The sequence below is a fragment of the Quercus robur genome, chromosome 11 (assembly GCF_932294415.1).
Source record: "Quercus robur chromosome 11, dhQueRobu3.1, whole genome shotgun sequence".
Taxonomy (NCBI): domain Eukaryota; kingdom Viridiplantae; phylum Streptophyta; class Magnoliopsida; order Fagales; family Fagaceae; genus Quercus; species Quercus robur.
In genome coordinates this window covers 5463946-5483475 of record NC_065544.1, presented here as the reverse complement: position 1 = coordinate 5483475, position 19530 = coordinate 5463946, and the positions used below count along the sequence as shown (strand labels likewise).

General features: G+C 34.2%; 1 protein-coding gene across 1 annotated transcript; it reads right to left on the bottom strand.

The window, feature by feature from the left end:
* Window positions 1–450: 450 nt before the first annotated feature.
* Window positions 451–1912, bottom strand: LOC126706195 (spermidine hydroxycinnamoyl transferase-like). The gene has a single exon (XM_050405525.1). The coding sequence runs from the start codon at window positions 1910–1912 to the stop codon at window positions 563–565; it is 1350 nt and encodes a 449-aa protein (XP_050261482.1). The 3' UTR covers window positions 451–562.
* Window positions 1913–19530: the final 17618 nt, after the last annotated feature.

Below are 19530 nucleotides of genomic sequence, written 5' to 3'. Positions count from 1 at the left end.
GGCTCTAAAAAATGGGTTGAATTATATAAAAAATGGGAAATTTTAATGATTTTTTAAAAATATTATATTTTTTTAGTTTATTTTTTGTTGTGACAGTTTAATTAATAGAAATTTTATTCAATATTCAAATTTCAACAACGAGAAAAAAAAAAGTAAAAATTAGGTACAATAACTTAGATTAAAAATATGAAGTTTTGTAATTAAATTCAAAAACTTTGTTGCGTTGATTATCAAATACTAACATTTGTTATCTTTTACACAGATTATTAAATATGATCCAACTATGTAATTGAATTTAATTTATAAGATGACTCAACTATTCTTTCTCAAAAAAAAAAAAAAAAAAGATGACTCAACTATATGCCAAGAAATACTTAACTGAGAATCAATTACTTGTTTATTCAAGCATGAAGATAATAAATACTGAACATCAACCACACATAGAGTTAAAAAGCTAAGCACTTTCTTACTACTTATTCTTCCTTTTCTTGCTACTCCTTGTTTTATTCAAATTTATGACCATTCCATAAAATATATCCTTTCTTTTCTTTTCATTTTCCCACTAAATATCTTCATAGAACTGCTTCTTAAAATCATCCATATGAACCACCTGCAGACACAAAGCCACAGTCAATGATCCATCTCCATCATGACTCGGAAGGACAAGCGAGTCTCCATCAAAATCATGCGTTCCTGGCCCCATATAAATCTCCTTCCCCCATCCAAAATCAAGGCCATAGATTGGTATGGTCAACCAGCTCACAACCCCAAGATTTGGATTTCCATAGAAAGGCCCTTGGGTGCTCCCCACGGAATGAATGTCTTGAAACTGTGTCAAGTCCGGTTGATTCTTCAAAAAATCAATACCCGAATTCACAAACTCATCATTCACTTTCTTGATAGCCTCTCTTATCCTACTTGAAGCATAGCTTAATGGTTTGGACATCAAATCCCCGGCACGACACGTAGCAATCACATCCAAAGTTGCATTGCCAAAGTACCCAATTGGCAATGGTGTACTCATGCGCCTTCTTGAGTCAACACAAACACCTAGTGCCGTAGGTTGTTCATTTCCGTGTTTACGAGCTTTGCATGCACATCTCCAAATGTGTCCCGCCAAAGTCTCATACCGTGTGTAATCATGCTCTAAATCGCTACTCTGATCCTCATTTGCCATTTTCTTTAGCTTTTCAACTTGGGTTTTTGTAAGCTTTAACATGGCCACCGTAGTCTTCTTCTTTCGCTCTTCTAGACTATCCAATTTCCCAAGCAAGAGTGGGGGTTGAATAAAGCCCTCGTGGTCAATGCATGGACTAGCTCTTGGGGGATCCCCAGCTCTAAAAACCCTTCGATCATGAAATGGTGATGTCCCTAATGGCTCACCTCGAGCAATCCTAGCCCACTCTGAAAAGAAGTGTAGTGCACTTGGTCCATCAACCACTACATGTGATACCAATAGGCTAAGACTAATACCTCCACACTTGAACTTAGTGAGTTGCACCAATAATAATGGCATTTCATGAATTGGGACACTATAATCTACACTTGGGATTAAGTACTCATACTCTGGACAGGGAGAGAAGTCACCAAAATCTTCTAATTTGGACTCAGATTCAGCTTCAAAGAATTGAACCCCTTCAGCATTGCAATTAATTTGAAGACGGCCTTTGCCTATCCAACTCAAACGACCAGCTATTGGATAGAAAGGCACCAATGCTTTGCTTAATGACTCTTTAAGAGTATTGGTAATGGTGTCTGGTGGTGAAAGCCAGTTTTGTGTTGGACGGTAGAAATAGATTGTGGAAACATGAGTTGTGGTACCAACTTGATCTAATTCTGATAAGGGTTGGGGGCCATTCCATGTTGGCTCTGCTGGCTTTACTGTGCAGCAATTCTTTAAGCTTACTACCATTATTTCTTTAGAGAATGATTGTAAGAGATGAGAAAATGTTAGAATAATGGTTACATTTTTATTGTATAGCTATTGGTTTTTATAGGCCAAATGGAGGTGGTTGTTTCTTCACATGGATGTGTTTGTTTCTTCACACTTCTTTGTTCACCAACAAACTTGAGAATTGAAAAAGGATTAATGGCACTTATTCTCCCCAAATTATGGGGTCAGTTGTAATGTCCCCAAAAATATACAATTGATTAATGTTGTTAAATTTTTATTGTATAGCTATTGGGTTTATTAGGCCAAATTGGGATGTTGGGATGGTTGTGATTCATACTTATAATTTGTTCACCGTTGCTCGGAAATATTTGTAGAATTATGAAAATGCAATTATTTTTTTCATTTTATATATTTCTGGTTGAACTTAAATATAGTATTTTAAATGAAGTATATTAAAATTTTCAATTAAATTCAAATACAGGTTGTATTGACTATTAAATCCTAATACTTATCTTTTTCAAGGATAATGAAATTCAATACAATTATATTTCTATTTTATTATCAAAAAACAAAAAATTACAATTTCATATGTATTGTACTCAAGTTTTATCTTCAAAAAATTTATAATTTTCTGTGTTAAAATTTTTTATTATTATTTAAATTTAGTAATTCTTTTGGGGCAATTTGCCTACTACCCATGCATCATGGATTCAATGCTCAATTTTGTACTTAAAAAAAGACAAGAAAATTCCAACTGAACCCATAATTTGAGGGAAGAGTGCAATTAACCCATCAAGAAAAGAAAGACGTTTCATTCAACTGCTCCAAATGACGTATCCAATTGAGTCCAAATCTTCTATCCTATTTTTCTTATCCCACTCCACAAATGAAAAATTTCCAAGTGTCCACCTACTTAATTAAATGCTAATTTTTTGCCTTCTCTTATTTCAATTTCCTAAAATAAATAAATCAAAAACAAAAAAAAATCCCACCAGTCACTGAAACTAGTCCAACACCAACAACTAGAGCCGGTGCCACTACAACGGCCATCAACCAACTCCTCGTTATTTTCAAATCCATGACCAGGTACATGAATAGAGAAATTGCATTGTCCTTTTATCAACTAGCATCTATTCATCGAATCCACCAACCTATGGTCTATTTTGGATTTGGTAGATTGATAAAGTATATTAGAAAACAAAAAAACTAATATCAAGTGGCTCTTTGTGGCTGTGATTGTTTTTGGTATTTCACTTAAATTGTGTTGGGTATATACTTTGATATTATTGTCTTAGGAATTTAGGATCCTACATATGCTTTTGAAATAGAAGGGGACTGTCTCATGATATGGGAGTACGCATGGGTCCATTTGGTTCGATTTTAAGAAGAATTTCATAATAAAACAAACATTGTCAGCTTGAGAAAACTTTGGTTGAACGTACATCCAACATATTTGAAAAATTGTTCGATATCAGAACACAAACATAATTGGTAGTGGATATTCGTCAATGGCACCAGTTCTAGTTGGTGGTGGTGGCTAGTGGGGCTGTGTTGGTTTTTATTTTATTTATTTTAGGAGACTGAATTAAAAGAAGTAGAAAATTAGTATTTGATTAAGTAGGTGGACATTTGGCAATTTTTTATTTGTAGAGCACAAAATGGGATAAGAAAAGTAAAATAGAAGATTTGGACTCTGTAATTTGCCAAAATGAGAATTTCATTTGAGGCTAGCAACACGAAACCTCATGTGTACGTGTTCAGCCTACAGGTACCACATTCAAGCTCTTTAATAAGCTTTCATTATCAGCAACCGACAGAACCCGCCAAGTCCCCTATTCTGTTTGAAATTGGAGAATGTAAGAGATGTGAGTGGAAGAGAAAAGAACCTGTGTGTGGGTGCGATGACTAATGAGTAATGTTATAAGACTAAGACAAGATTATATATATAATATAGCTACAGATTTTAGCAAATTTTTTATTTTAGCAATTAATTCACTCAATAAAATTATATTTGGTTCCCCTTAACAATATCATTGATCTTTTTAAAAGCTATAAATTATAAATAAATTTATAGATATAATATCCTCTAATGCATTTTGTGTGTTCCAATTTAAGCTTTACCAATCACAACTTGACACATATCATTTTTCTTTTTTTGTAAATAAACAAAATTTTAAAATGAAAAAAAAAAAAAAAAAAAAAAAAACCTTTGGCAAATGATATACCAATTGGTGGAGACAGAATTTTATTCCCTCAAAAACTCACGAACTTTTATATTAGCATGTTCAACTCAAAATATTTTAATGAATTTTCTCTCAGCCATCCAATCTTGAAATGAGAGGCCTAATTTTTGGTCAGTCACTGCAGCTCTAGTTAAAATAGATTTTGAACTCAACAGGTAAATATCTTGCTAAGCTAAGCAATGGTATTCACTTGCTTTACCCTCCAGATATTTTTGTAGCTACTAGAATCCCCTGCATCTCTCCCTCTTTTGCTGCTTTTAGGTTTGCATTTCTTGGGATGAATGATAATTGCCCATATGATATGAGCAGAATTTGATGGATTTGTTTCAACACAATGTAACACAAACTATATTTCCTAATCCGTCCTTATAACATGTATATTTGATATAAAATCGTACAATTCTTATGTGTAGTTATATCCATGTTGCTTCTGCTAATGAATTCGTATTTGCTTGCCAAAGGAGAATTATTGCATAATATTTTTCTTCCTCCCCTGGGGGTTTATGATTTAGTTTTGACCATCACCTAATAATTGTTCTTACTTCTCCACAGCTATGAGTCAAAATTTATTCAACACATTGTGGAAGTGATATCACAAAAAAATGAGTTTAAGGTCCTCAAGCAGTGATAAAGGCTTGGTAGGAATAGAGGTTTCAGTTGATAAATTGATCCCCTCATACTTAAGCTTTGGGAAAAATGTTTTCATAATAGGGATTTGTGGTATGGGGTGATTGGGAAAAACAACTCTTAGTAGTACTGTTTATAACAAGTTCTCTAGTCATTTTGAAGGTGCTTGCTTTATTGCAAATGTTAGGGAATCTTCAAAAAACAATGGTTTGCCTAAATTACAAAAGCATCTCCTCTCTTAAATTTTGAAGGAGAGAATTTGTTATACGCGATGTTTATGATGGAGTTAAGATGATCAAAACTAGTTTGCATGGTAAAAAATAAATAAATAAAGTTCTACCTGTATTAGATGATGTTAATAAAGTGGAACAATTAAAAATTTTGGCTAAAGAGCATTGCTGTTTTGGATCGAGGAACTGGATCATCATTACAATAAGAGATGAACATTTGTTGGTCCAACATGGAGTGCATAAAATATATAAGCATAATGTACTAAACCCTAATGATGCCTTAAAACTTTTTTGCTTGAATGCCTTCAAAAATGAGCAACCCAAAGAAGGTTATATGCAACTCTCTAAGGATGTTGTCTACTATGCTAAAGGACTTCCCTTAGCTCTAGTTGGAACAACAATGGATGAATGGAAAAGGGCATTGGATGGTTTTCAAAAAATTCCTAAAAGTGAAATTTTTTATATACTTAAAGTAAGTTATGATGGCCTAGAGGAAAGGTCGAAGGTGATACTCTTGGATATTGAATGTTTCTTTAGAGGAGAGATGAAAGATCGTGTATTAGAAATATTAGAATATTGTGGTTTTGATGCAAAAACTGGAATAAGAAATCTTGTGAATAGATCTCTCCTAACCATAGGAGAAAAAAATATTTCATTGCAATAAAAGTTTATTGCAACAATTTGAAATTTATTACAACAACCCCCCTCTCCTCCCCACCCCATGCAATATTAAGAGATTTTGATGATTATCTAATGGATGATGAGGGTCATGTGGCTGCTAACTATGACGATAATGTTGTTTATAATAATCAATCGTACTATTATGGTAATCTATCATAACAAAAAATTTGTTTCAACAAATTGTAGCAACAATATTTTTTGTTGCAATAAAGTATTTTTATTATAATAATAATAAAAATACTTTATTGCAACAAAACTCTATTGCAACGACTTTTTTGTTTCAATTGTCTATTGCCACAAATTTTATCACAACAGTGGGCAACAATTTGGTACTTTATTTGTAATTTCACTAATTTGTATCAAAATTACTTTTTTTCAATGTTTCTTTAATATATATTATGAATTATAATTATGGGTATTTTTAGTATTTTTTTTTTTAATTGGAAAGTAGGATCTTACGATTCTCGTACCAATTCTATGATCTGATCTCTGAACCCTCTCATCAATCCCCTTGATCCTAATAACCTTGGAAGTATTGACTAATTTTCAAATCCTCTAACTAGTTAAAGTTGTATTTACACAAAACAACACATTGTGTTGGTGCAAACACAATAATAATTGAAATAACACAAGAGAAACTAAATAATACTTCTGAATATTATTAATTTGACGATAAAAATACACAACACTATTTGGACTGAGGCGTGACACTTACTCTCTTTAAAGAGATTCAAGTCCTTGGTTGGTTGAACTTTATAACCAGTGTAGACCTTCTCTAACTTGTCTTCTCCAGAATACAATAACCCAACAAATGTCGTATGGTTAGAACAACCTATGCACAAAGTGTTTAAGCTCAAAGCTTCACCAGAAAGAACACCCTTCCTTGCCTAGTACCTCTCTATTTTTTAGTGTATAAGAATGCTTGTAATTGCTTGATTTTTTTGATGTAGTGTTGTAACTTGTATTGGATATAAATGAAACTAATTATAGGCTCAATGGGCCTCACAAAATTATTACCAAAATTAATCTGATTAATTAGATCCATAATCTCGATGTGAAGGGTATTACAAGATTAATTGCAGGATATAAATCTGATGCGTTGGAGTTACACAATTAAATGGATCGGATAAGGAGTTTCTAAAGAATAAATAGGCCCAATAGCTAATCCATTAAGTGGGTGAATGACTCTTCATTTTCCATCATAAAAATGACATTTACTCACCAATGAATAAGGAAATTATTTCTGAATGTATCTAGACCAATTTTTGCTCCAATAAATATCAAACCATTAATCACCACAATTAAAAAAAAAAAAAAAAAAATCTCTCTCCTTTTCAATGTAGGATTAAACATTCCATGAGAGAGGCTTCTGTCCAGTGGAAGCCAGTTCCACTGGATATGCAAGGATACAGACATGTGTCCAAAACTGGACACGTGTTCACATCTCAACGTGTCCAGTGGAACTAACCACTGAACACAATCCCGACCCACATTCCATTAACTCTTTATCTTCCATATTAACTCCCACATCATTATAATTATATATATTATCATATTTACTCATTTTAATTAAATAATACTCTCTCCGTCCCACTTTTTTTGTCCTCTATTCCATTTTGAGATATCCCAAAATATTGTCCTGTTTCTAAAAATAAAAGTCATTAATTTACTAATGTTCCTATTATACTCCTATTAATTTACTAATTCAATTTTTTGATAAATTTTTTTAAGAGTAGTTTTAGAAACTTATACATTTTTTAAAGTTAGACAAGAAAATAAATGATGTTTCCTTAAAAAGTTTAACTTTTCAAACAGAAAAAAAAAAAATGGGACGGAGGGAATATTAAAATTCTCCAACACATTATTTTAACTTTTAATTACGTCATTTATTACCATAGTTATCATTCCATTTCCATTTTTTGAAACAACAAAGGTAAATTTACTCATCCATACATATTTACTCATTTTAATTAAATAATATTAAAATATTCCAACACATTATTTTAACTTTGAGAGATGCTATGTCCACAACATTTTCACAATATTTTTACAACAAATCACAGGTAGTTAGTTGTTATTGGTTCAAATTTGAACCTAACACTAAGATTACTTTTTTGTCTCAACAATAACAACCGGTTAGGATTTGTTGTAAAAATATTGTGAAAATGTTATGGACGTATAATTTCTCTTTAACTTTTAATTAGGTCATTCATTATTGTAGTTATTATACCATTTCCATTTTTTGAAACCGGAAAGGCAAATTTACTCCCCCATACATATTTACTCATTTTTGGTTTTCACTTAGTTTTCGAAAAAAAAAAATTTAATTTACAATAACTCATATAAAACATAATGGGGTTTGATAAGAATCAACACTTGATTGTTCAATAATTAATAATAATAATATCACGTCCCAAGCATGATTTAAAGAACCGTTTTTATATCAAATTATAAATTCACCCATTTATATATCAATGGCATCTATTAATATTAATACTTCTCTCTATTTCTTGTCATAACCTAGTATGTGAACTGTTGTCAATGGTGGATGGCAAGCTATGCTCTGAAGAATTTGATCAATCTGATGCTGACTGCAAATCGAAGAGTGTATCCAACAATCCAAATAATTATAAAATATGCTATGTGGACATAGGAAATCCCAGTCCCAACTGCAATCCATTCTTGTGTGATACCAAGTGTGTAGCAACATACGGTGTAAGTCGGGGTTCAAAATTATGTTTGTCATTGCACCTATAATTGCTAGGCATATAAAACGACATATATCAACTAATAAAATTAGACAGAGTTAGATCTCGATAATTATGGTTGTCTCATGTGGTTATCTTTTACTGCAAATTGATACACTATACAAGTTAGAACTTGAAAATTATTTTTGCCTCAAGTGGCTATCTTCACTTACAGAAAATGTTATTTCATTAAATATGAGTTTCGAACTGTCATTTTCATCGTCACAAGGTATCACCCTGCATAAGTCTAAGGACATAGCAAAATCTCACAACATTTTAACAACACCATTACTTTGAAATTGGGTAGGTCCCAAAATGATCCATTTTTATTTGTTTCATTTTATTTTAATCTACAGTGGGTTGGTATCTCATTTGTTGTGAAATTATTGTGAGATTTTATTGTAGCCATAGACAAATTCGTTGGCATTTAAATTTCACAATGCAGCTTAGTATTGAGGCTAATATATATTACCAATTAATTTTGGGAATACTAAAAATTTTACAATATAAAACTAACAAGCTCACATCCCGGCATCTATTTATGATGTTGTTGAAAGAAAACCAAGCAGGCAATCACATTATTGCCACATTAGTATATAAGTATTTAAAAAAAAATTGTAGTACCTTTAGCATTTTTCTAATCAATTTTACAATAAAATATTTAAAAAACTGTAATTAAAATGAATGAACTTGATATCGCAAATAACATAATATATGAATTTTATAATTAATTATTATGTATGTAAAAACTTTCATATCAATTTATAAGATTTATATAGAAAAAATTGTAGTATCACTTGTTACTTGTACAAGAATGATCTCTAGTACTCAAAAGTCAACTGTGACCTATAATTAGTTGGTACTTTAGAAGTAATGTTTCTTACTCTCAAATAATAATGAGTTCTTATAATTTAAATTAGAAAAGTTAACGAATTCCCGAAAGCTTATATTAGTAAACCATTTTAGAAAAAATTTTATGGAAAAAGAAAAAAAACAATTAATATTTTGACAATTATTTTATTTTCCCATAAAAATGGTATAAAAATTTTCTTAAAGTGGCTTATTAACAATTGCCCTAAGGGCATTCATTAATATGACCCTAATTAAATTTATGACGAAACATAGCATTTATGTCAAAGAATGAAAAGTTAGTATGAAAGTATTGAATAATGACTAATAAATGCCCAAAGTATAGGGGATAGGATGTATTTAATGTGTCATTAAATAATGTTTTATACTTAGCATTTTTCTTATCAATTTACTATAAAATATTTAAAAACTGGAATAACAATGAATATGAATATAATTGACATCGCAAATAACATAATATATATGATTTTTCTAATTAATTATTTTGTATGTGAAAACTTGCATATTAATTTATAAGATTTATATAGAAAAATTTGTAGTGTTTTTAGTATCCCTCGTGCAAGTATGACCTTAGTACTCACAAAGTCAATTGTGGCTTGATGCAACTTTAATTGCTTCTAGTGAATAGAAATGTTAAGGTTTCTTTATTAAAACAAAACAAAATATTTAAAAAAAAAAATTCAACTTTTCATTTATTCCTCTCACATTATGGTGAGTCCCATTAATTAGATTCAGCTGGGATCCACACCTACCATTCATGTAAAAGAGCAAAATACCACATAATTGTGCTTTAAGAATGCTAATAGTTTTTCTTCTCTTGATTATACCACTTAAATCTCAATCCATGTAAAATGATCAAAACATCTTTCTAGAACACTCAAATGTCACACTCTTTCTTGATCATACAATAAAAATTACATCTTTTTGTTGTATAGCTGTTGGTTTTTATAGGCCAAATTGGGATGGTTGTGATTCATACCTTCTTTTTTTTTTTTTTTGATGAAATTGTGATTCATACTTATTTGTTCACCGTTGCTTGGAAATATTTGTAGAATTATGAAAATGCAGTTATTTTTTGTTCATTTTATATTTTTTTGTTGAACTTAAATACATTATTTTAAATGAAGTACATTAAGTTTTTCAATTAAATTTAAATACCCAGTTGTATTGACTACTAAATCCTAACACATCTTTTTTAAGGATAATGAAATTCAATACAACTATATTTCTATATTTTATTTTCAAAAAACAAAAAATCACAATTTCATATATTGTACTCAAGTTTTATCTTCAAGAAATTAATAATTTTTCCGTGTTAAATTTTATTATTATTATTTAAATTTAGCAACTCTTTTGGGGCAATTTGCCTATTACCCATGATTCATGGATTCAATGCTCAATTTCGTACTAAAAAAGAAAATTCCGACTGAACCCATAATTTGAGAGAAGAGTGCAATTAAACCACATCAAGAAAAGAAAGACGTTTCATTCAGCTGGCCGCAAATAATGTGTGCAGTTTGCCAAAATGAGAATTGCATTAGTGCTATGGCGTTGAGGCTAGTAGCTACACGAATCCTCATGGGTCCAGCCTACAGGTACCATATTCAAGCTCTTTAATAAGCTTTCATTATCAGCAACCAACAGAACCCGTCAAGTCTCCTATTCTGTTTGAAATTGGAGAATGTAAGAGATGTGAGTGGAAGAGGAGAACTTGTGTGAGGAAGCGATGACTAATGAATAATGTTATATGACTGAGACAAGATAAGTATATATATATATATAGCTACTGATTTTAACCATTTTTTTATTTTAGCAATTTGGCTCAATAAAATTATATTTTGTCCCCCTTAAAAATATCATTGATCCTTTTAATGGCTATAAGAAAAACTTATAGATCTAAAATTTGAAACAAAATTAAGCCCAAAAAATTTAGCTCAACAATAAAAATTAAAAATAGCAAAGTTATAAAATAAATAAATAAAAATTAAGTCCAATCAACCAATTTTACTCAAAACAAACAACTTAGTCCTTCAAAATAAAATTTTAAAAATAATTTTGCCCTTACCCAATAACGTACGCATGCATCAAAGACGACGCTAGGTTCCTTTTTCATAAATGATTACATTGTAATGTATTAAGAAACAATAATTGTGTTTTTTCCTTTGTTGACAGTTTGTTATTACTAAATAGATGTTTATTTGAAATTTCATAATGATTTTTTTTTATGCTTTCGCCTCCCCTAACTCCAAGTCTTGGCTTCATCCTTGGCTCAAACCCCCTACAATGTTAGAAATAAAATTTTTTTAAAAAAATTGTAAATGTGTTGGGTGTCAATTAGTGGACAATCAATAATTCTATATAAAAAAAAGTTTATGAATTTTTGTGTCTCTAGTCGCTAATCTGTGCAATGTATGAGAACATGGCTATGGGATGAATTTTAGGAAGAAAAAAACAAAGGTCATTATTTTTGAGTTGGAATAGTAACAAAAATGCATGGAAAAAATGATATTGAAAGAAATATCACAAAGTTTTATTAGTTAGGCAGAAGAAAGTAATGTTATTTTATTTATTAGTTTTTTGTGAGAAGGAATAAGAGACAGGATATTACGTCTCTAGTTTAGTTTATGTTGTATATATAGGTATATATAAGATAGGTTGTAATATATATACCAAAATAAAATTATTGAAAGGTCATAAATCTTCAAATTAGATATACTAAAAAGTGTTTATTGAAATATCATAACCCTTCATATTGGATATACCAAAAGATGCATATTAACCAAAAATGTGCCTATTGAATGGAAAGTGCCTATTGACCAAAAAGGTGCCTATTAAAAAATGAAATGGCAGTATTGTTTGGTGTTTTTAAAATTATACGTGACATAAATTTATATAACCACGTAGTGCAATAAAGAGTGGTCAACAAAAAATCAAACATCTCGCTTTTAGATATAAATATAGATATAGATTAAACTTATTGATGGTTAATTCCTTGAAATTGTGTTTTTTATCCAAAAATTACTACTAACTCGAGGAATAAATACAGCTTTGAGAGATTTTATTATATATATGGGTCAGGTACAGTCGTACAGGTTATGGTTGCATCTCCTACCCTCGCTCCATTTAACTCCTAGGTCGGGTAAAACCACTCGTTAAGGGTGAGTTCAGATACTTGTGGATCGAATTTCAATTGTCATCCTTAATTACATCATAAGAAATTTCAGTGATTTATGACAATTCCATACATTCCCCCATGCATGATTATGACCCTGCAAGAATAGTGTAAGCAAACAAAGATACATGCATAAGGAATTTTCGACGGTAGCATACAATTTACAGAATTGTGTAGGTTCTTGCTGATCAGAAACCTACACAACTTGAAAGTTGCCTAGGAATAGTTCTATAAGAATTATTTCTTTTTGGGGTAATTACACTCTTCTTCTTTGAAATTTGGTGAAATGACACTTCATCCTAAACTTGAAGAGAAAAAACAATTTTTCCCTCTTAACATCCAAATGACTACCAAACTTTGTTAAATTACTATTAAAAATGTTGTATAATAACATGTCCTTTATCTTAAGGGCAGTTTTCCCAATTAAAATTCATTATTTTAATATTTTAATTAAAGTGTATTTTAAAATATTTAGTGTGAATTTTGCTTCTTTTTTTTCTTTTTTTTTTCAATGGATTATGAAGAGATTTGCAATTGCAAGTGTTTTGATGCTTGATAAATTTTGCATTTTTATTGTAAAAATAAAAGTACCATATAGCTAGAGGTAGAGTTATGTGATATCAAATCTGAGATGCCAATGGTATAGTAGATGAGTAATTTGATGCTAAGTGTCCCTATATTTTTAAGAGGTTTTAATTGTGTTAAGTGTCATTCCATCTCATTAGTAAAATTTTGAATGTATAATACTTCCAACCTATTTAAAACTATTTTAAGTCCATCAAAAATCACTTAATCTAAAACTATTTCTTGCTAATTCTATTTAGGACTTGTAGGGTCACGTTTTTCAGCCCCTAGGCCCAAGATGTATGGGACCTTAGACCAGTGAGTCCGGTACAATGAATTTGTAGAGAGTGGGCCAAAGAGCTAAGTTTTAGCGTATGGACAACGGTTAACACAATGTTCTTCACGATCAAGCTGAGATGGACTGAGTTTACCAGGGAGGATTGGTCCTCGGCACGGTCTGAGGAGCTTTTCCTGGTGCCCCTGGTGTGTTGGAGGGGTCTCAGCCTCTCTTTCTGTCTCCCTCCACTCCCTTTTTATAGTAGTTTCATTCCTCTTGAATGGGGTTCTTAGGGTAGGTACTTGTCCCATCAACCCTTCCCTCCAGTTGTTGGGAGTGGTTGTAAAGGCAGAAAAGCATGGCTGTGTCAGGCACGAGGCACTGAATGCAATAATGGCAGCCTTTCCCTCAGACATTTCCATTTTCACCGTTGTCCTTTTCTGCTTTAGTACTTTTCCTATTTCGTGGAATGATCTGGAGTGTCACTACCAGTGGCAAGTTGCCCCCTTAATCCTCGGCTACATCCATGCTGAGGAGGGTTCTTCCCATGGCCGAGGAGGGGTTTTTCCTTGGACTGGGCCCTTGGCCCAATGTAGACATTGACATAGACCTCCTGGTCTTTTACCCCCCACAATAGCCCCTCAAAATCCTGCTGTCCGGCTCCTTGGACGGAAAGGAGGGTTTTGGTGACATCGGGCCTCTATCATGGCTTGACGAATCTTGTCCTCCATTAATGCCAGAGCCTCTTCGCTTGCCTGAGACACGTTCCTGGCTGTGAGACATTCTTTTAGTTTATCCAAGCCGCGTTCCTGCCGTTTCGGTGCACGAGGCGCGCTTTCAATAAGGTCTCTTCACAAGGTGACGCAAATCCAATGGCTGAAAACTACTTTGGAAATTAAGCGAGATTTATCTCGCTTGTAATTCCTTCTTGGAGATTTGGGCGAATTGATTGCCACCAAGTTTGCCCCCTATATAAGACACATGGGGGAGATAATTCTCCTTTATTCGCAGACCCTTGAGTTTTTCAGGCTTCTAACTCTCCAAATGTTCCCAAAGTCCCCATTATGATAGTAATTAAGATTTAGGGAGTGAAATGGTTAAGGATAGGGTGAGGGTGAAGGAACCAAACCTTTTTCAGAAGCCTCGGGTGTCTCCGAGATTTAGAATGACCCAGTCAGGGCAAGGGAGACAGAGGCCAAAGGTATTTCTCCCCCTTGACTGGACAAGAAAGAAGTCTCTCTTCCTTCAGCCAAAATCCGAAGTAAGTGTAGGTCGCATCAAATTTTTGGTGCGACAAAACTTGGATTTTCATCCTGCGTCGTATGTCACACGTGTGCGGGTTTGGATTTCTCATCGCCGGTACCATCCATACTTGCTCGATTGCTGTTAGAGTAATACTTGCTCGATTGCTGCTAGAGCAAGTATGTGAATTTGGCGTTCTTGCTTCTTCTTCTCTTCTACCGCCGGTGCCATCCATACTTGCTTGATTGTTGTTGGAGCAAGACCGTGGATCGAGCGTCTCTACTTCTTCTTCTCTTCCACCACCAGTGCCATCCATACTTGCTCGATTGCTGCTGGAGCGAGATTGAGGATTTATCGTTCCCGTGTACTGTTTTTTGTAGTTAGCTTCTGATATAGGCTTGTCTAAGCCCTTTTATGTACATTGTACTTTTTCTTTATCTAATAAAAAGACGATTTTATTTCATTTTGCGTACCCTTTCTTTTCTACAATAATTATTTTATGAATGGGCGTGCTGGTATCTTTTCTTTTGAATAGCGCTTAGAACTGACGTCGTTGATGGCAAAGAGTTGTCATCTTGAACCTATCAAAACTGACAGGCACACCATAGCCATCCTTAAGTAAGTTAACCATATAAGATTAACCAAGGAAACAACCACATGTTCTTCATTGCGAATAATGTGATCGCCCGAGGACGCGTAACCTAAAGTGAACAGTCCGAGGGGATCACCGGGTACTAAGGTTCCTTTCCATGTTTACGATGATTTTTATAGCTTCAACTTGCTTTTGGCATCTGGTCTGAGAACCGAGGCATGATTGAACTTAGCTTAAACACTTAGAAAGGTACCATCGCGTGTTAGTTTCCACAAAGCCGGAGGTCTGAGGACCACGCAAGACTTTTGTTCCGCTTAGAGCTTAGGTTTTTCTTGAAGTAGTTAGTTTCCCCATAGGTTTGAGTCCGAAGACCATGCAAGACCTTGGTTCTGTCTAGTACTTAGATTTTCTTGGAGTAGCTAGTTTCCCCATAGATTTAAGTCCAAGAACCATGCAAGACGACCTTGGTTCTGTCTAATACTTAGATTTTCTTGGAGTAACTAGTTTCCCCATAGGTTTGAGTCCAAGGACCATGCAAAACCTTGGTTCTGTCTAGTACTTAGATTTTCTTAGAGTAGCTAGTTTCCCTATAGGTTTGAGTCTGAGGACCATGCAAGACCTTGGTTCTGTCTAGCACTTAGATTCTTCTTGGAAGTAACTAGTTTCCCCATAGGTTTGAGTCCGAGGACCATGCAAGACCTTGGTTCTATCTAGCACTTAGATTCTTCTTGAAAGTAACTAGTTTCTCCAAAGGTTTGAGTCCGAGGACCATGCAAGACCTTGGTTCTGTCTAGCACTTAGATTCTCCTTGGAAATAACTAGTTTCCCCAAAGGTTTGAGTCCGAGGACTATGCAAGACCTTGGTTCTGTCTAGTACTTCGATTCTTCTTGGAAGTAACTAGTTTTCCCATAGGTTTGAGTCCGAGGATCATGCAAGACCTTGGTTCTGTCAAGCACTTAGATTTTCTTAGAGTAGTTAGTTTCCCCATAGGTTTGAGTCTAAGAACCATGCAAGACATTGGTTCTGTCTAGTACTTAGATATTCTTGGAGTAGATAGTTTCACCATAGATTTGAGTCTGAGAACCATGCAAGACCTTGGTTCTGTCTAGTACTTAGATTTTCTTGGAGTAGCTAATTTCCCCATAGGTTTGAGTCCGAGGACCATGCAAGACCTTGGTTCTGTCTAGCACTTAGATTCTTCTTGGAAGTAACTAGTTTCCCCATAGGTTTGAGTCCGAGGACCATCTAAGACCTTAGTTCTGTCTAGCACTTAGATTCTTATAGGTTTGAGTTCGAGGACCATGCAAGACCTTGGTTCTGTCTAGCACTTAGATTTTCTTGGAAGTAGTTAGTTTCCCCATAGGTTTGAGTCCGAGGACCATGCAAGACCTTGGTTCTGTCTAGCACTTAGATTTTCTTGGAGTAACTAGTTTCCCCATAGATTTGAGTCCGAGGACCATGCAAAACCTTGGTTCTGTCTAGTACTTAGTTTTTCTTGGAGCAGCTAGTTTCCTCATAGGTTTGAGTCCGAGGACCATGCAAGACCTTGGTTCTGTCTAGTACTTAAATTCTTCTTGAAAGTAACTAGTTTCCCATAGGTTTGAGTCCGAGGACCATGTAAGACCTTGGTTCTGTCTAGCACTTAGATTCTTCTTGAAAGTAACTAGTTTCCCCATAGGTTTGAGTCTGAGGACCATGCAAGACCTTGGTTCTGTCTAGTACTTAGATTCTTCTTGGAAGTAACTAGTTTCCCCATAGGTTTGAGTCCGAGGACCATGCAAGACCTTGGTTCTGTCTAGCACTTAGATTTTCTTGGAGTAGCTAGTTTCCCCATAGGTTTAAGTCCAAAGACCATACAAGACCTTAGTTCTTCTTGGAAGCAACTAGTTTCCCTATAAGTTTAAGTCCGAGGACCATGCAAGACCTTGGTTCTGTCTAGCACTTAAATTTTCTTGGAGTAGCTAGTTTCCCCATAGGTTTGAGTCCGAGGACCATGCATGACCTTGGTTCTGTCTAGTACTTAGATTTTCTTGGTGTAGCTAGTTTCCTCATAGGTTTGAGTCTGAGGACCATGCAAGACCTTGGTTCTGTCTAGCACTTAGATTCTTCTTAGAAGTAACTAGTTTCCCCATAGGTTTGAGTCCGAGGACCATGTAAGACCTTGGTTCTATCTAGCACTCGGTCATTTAGAAAGTTGTCAGTGTGCGTTAATTTCCCCAAAGCTGGAGGTCCGGGGACCTGACGTAGCTAAGGTTCTGTTTAACCGCTTCAAAAGATTCTGGTTTGGCCCTCGGCTTCTTTCTCCGAAGGGAATTCAGCAAACTGGACTACTAGACCCGCGAGAATTAGCCCCTTGACAAGTGCCTGAGGCATACACCTGACGTCAGAAGCCTCTAGAACCGCGCTTCGTTTAGCAAATCCTTCCCGCGTAATCAACATTTCGAAGTGTAGATCTAAGCGGAAGCTGGGTTATGACAATGACGGTGTGTTCTTAGAAATAGTGGGAGGGGCTTTCGCGTAACTTGCACCACCGCTAAAATGGTCCTCTTGAGGGACTCTTACTGATAGGAGCTTGATCCCACCATGATTAACTGTCGCATTCGCCAACGCACAAGCTCTCCCCACAGACAGCGCCAATTTTAGGGTCACGTTTTTCAACCCCTAGGCCCAAGATGTATGGGACCTTAGACCAGTAAGCATGGTACAATGAATTTGTAGAGAGTGGGCCAAAGAGCTAAATTTTAATGTATGAACAATGGTTAACACGGTGTTCTTCACAATCAAGCTGAGATGGACTGAGTTTACCAGAGAGGATTGGTCCTTGGCACGGTTTGAGGAGCTTTTCCTTGTGCCCCTAGTGTGTTGGGAGGGTCTCAGCCTCCCTTTCTGTCTCCCTCCACTCCCTTTTTATAGTAGTTTCCTTCCTCCTGAATGGGGTTCCTAGGGTAGATACTTGTCCCATCAGCCTTTCCCTCCAGTTGTTGGGAGTGGTTGTAAAGACAGAAAAGCATGGCTGTGTCAAGCACAAAGCATTGAATGCAATAATGGCAACCTTCTCCTCAGACATTTCCATTTTCTCCGTTGTCCTTTTTTGCTTTAGTACTTTTCATGTTCCGTGGAATGATCTGGAGTGTCACTACCAGTGGTAGGTTGCCCCCTTAGTCCTCGGCTACATCCATGCTGAGGAGGGTTCTTCCCATGGCTGAGGAGGGGTTTTTCCTTGGATTGGGCCCTTGGCCCAATGTAGACATTGACATGGACCTCCTGGTCTTTTACCCCCCACAGGACCCATTTGAAATAACTTCCAATCTATTTAAATCCTAGATTTTCTTACAAAAACATTTTATTAGTTCAAATATAAATTTCAATGAAAAAAATGTATTATGTTTTAGAAGTTGTTCATATTTTATTTAAAAAATTCATACATTAAATAAATATATTGCATCACAATAAAAAAAAAATTAAGTTAAGAAGAAAAACAATAGTTATTTTTTTTAAAATAAAATACACAAGCATAAATCATTTATGACAAAACCTACCATTTGTGTGAGAGAAGGAAAAATTACTTGTGAAGTAATGACTAATTTTTCAAATCCTTTGACTATTTAAATTTGGATTTACACACTTATATTAGGCTAGAGTAGAATTTCTATCTTATATTAAAAACGATTTACAGAGGACAACACATTGTTTAAACTTTTCATTAAGTCATTTATTACTGTAGTTATTATTTCATTTCCATTTTTTGAAACTTTAAAGGCAAATCTACTCCCCCCATACAATTCCTGGTAATGACTAGTGGATCATAAATGTTCCACCCCAATTTTTTCATTCTTTAAATATCAGTGCATAGCAATCACCATGTACACACCCAAAAAAGAAAAAACATCAATTTGAAATCTTGTGAAGATGGGCAAGCTCTCGCTAGCTTATTGCATTCTTACCCTTCTTGATTTGCTTCGGGTACAATTCTCTTCTATACTCTACTTATGTTGGTCTTGCACATCAAGTATCATTTGGTTTTCTCTTGGTTTTCTAAAGAATGGGGTTAATTTGATAAGAATCAACACTTGATTGCTTTCAACAACAATTTAAAGAATCGTTTTTAGATCAAGTTATAAACAACATAATAAGTGCCTTAGTTTCCATTTTATACTACTTAAATAAATTTACCCGTTTATATATCAATTGCATCTATTAATATTAATACTTCTCGATTTCTTATCATAACCTAGTATCTGAACTGTTGCCAATGGTGGATGGCAAGCTATGCTCTGAAGAATTTGATAGATCCAATACTGATTGCGAATCTAAAAGTGTATCCAACAGTGCAAGTAATTCAAAAACAAGCACTACAGACATAAAAGATTTCACTGGCGACTGCGATGCG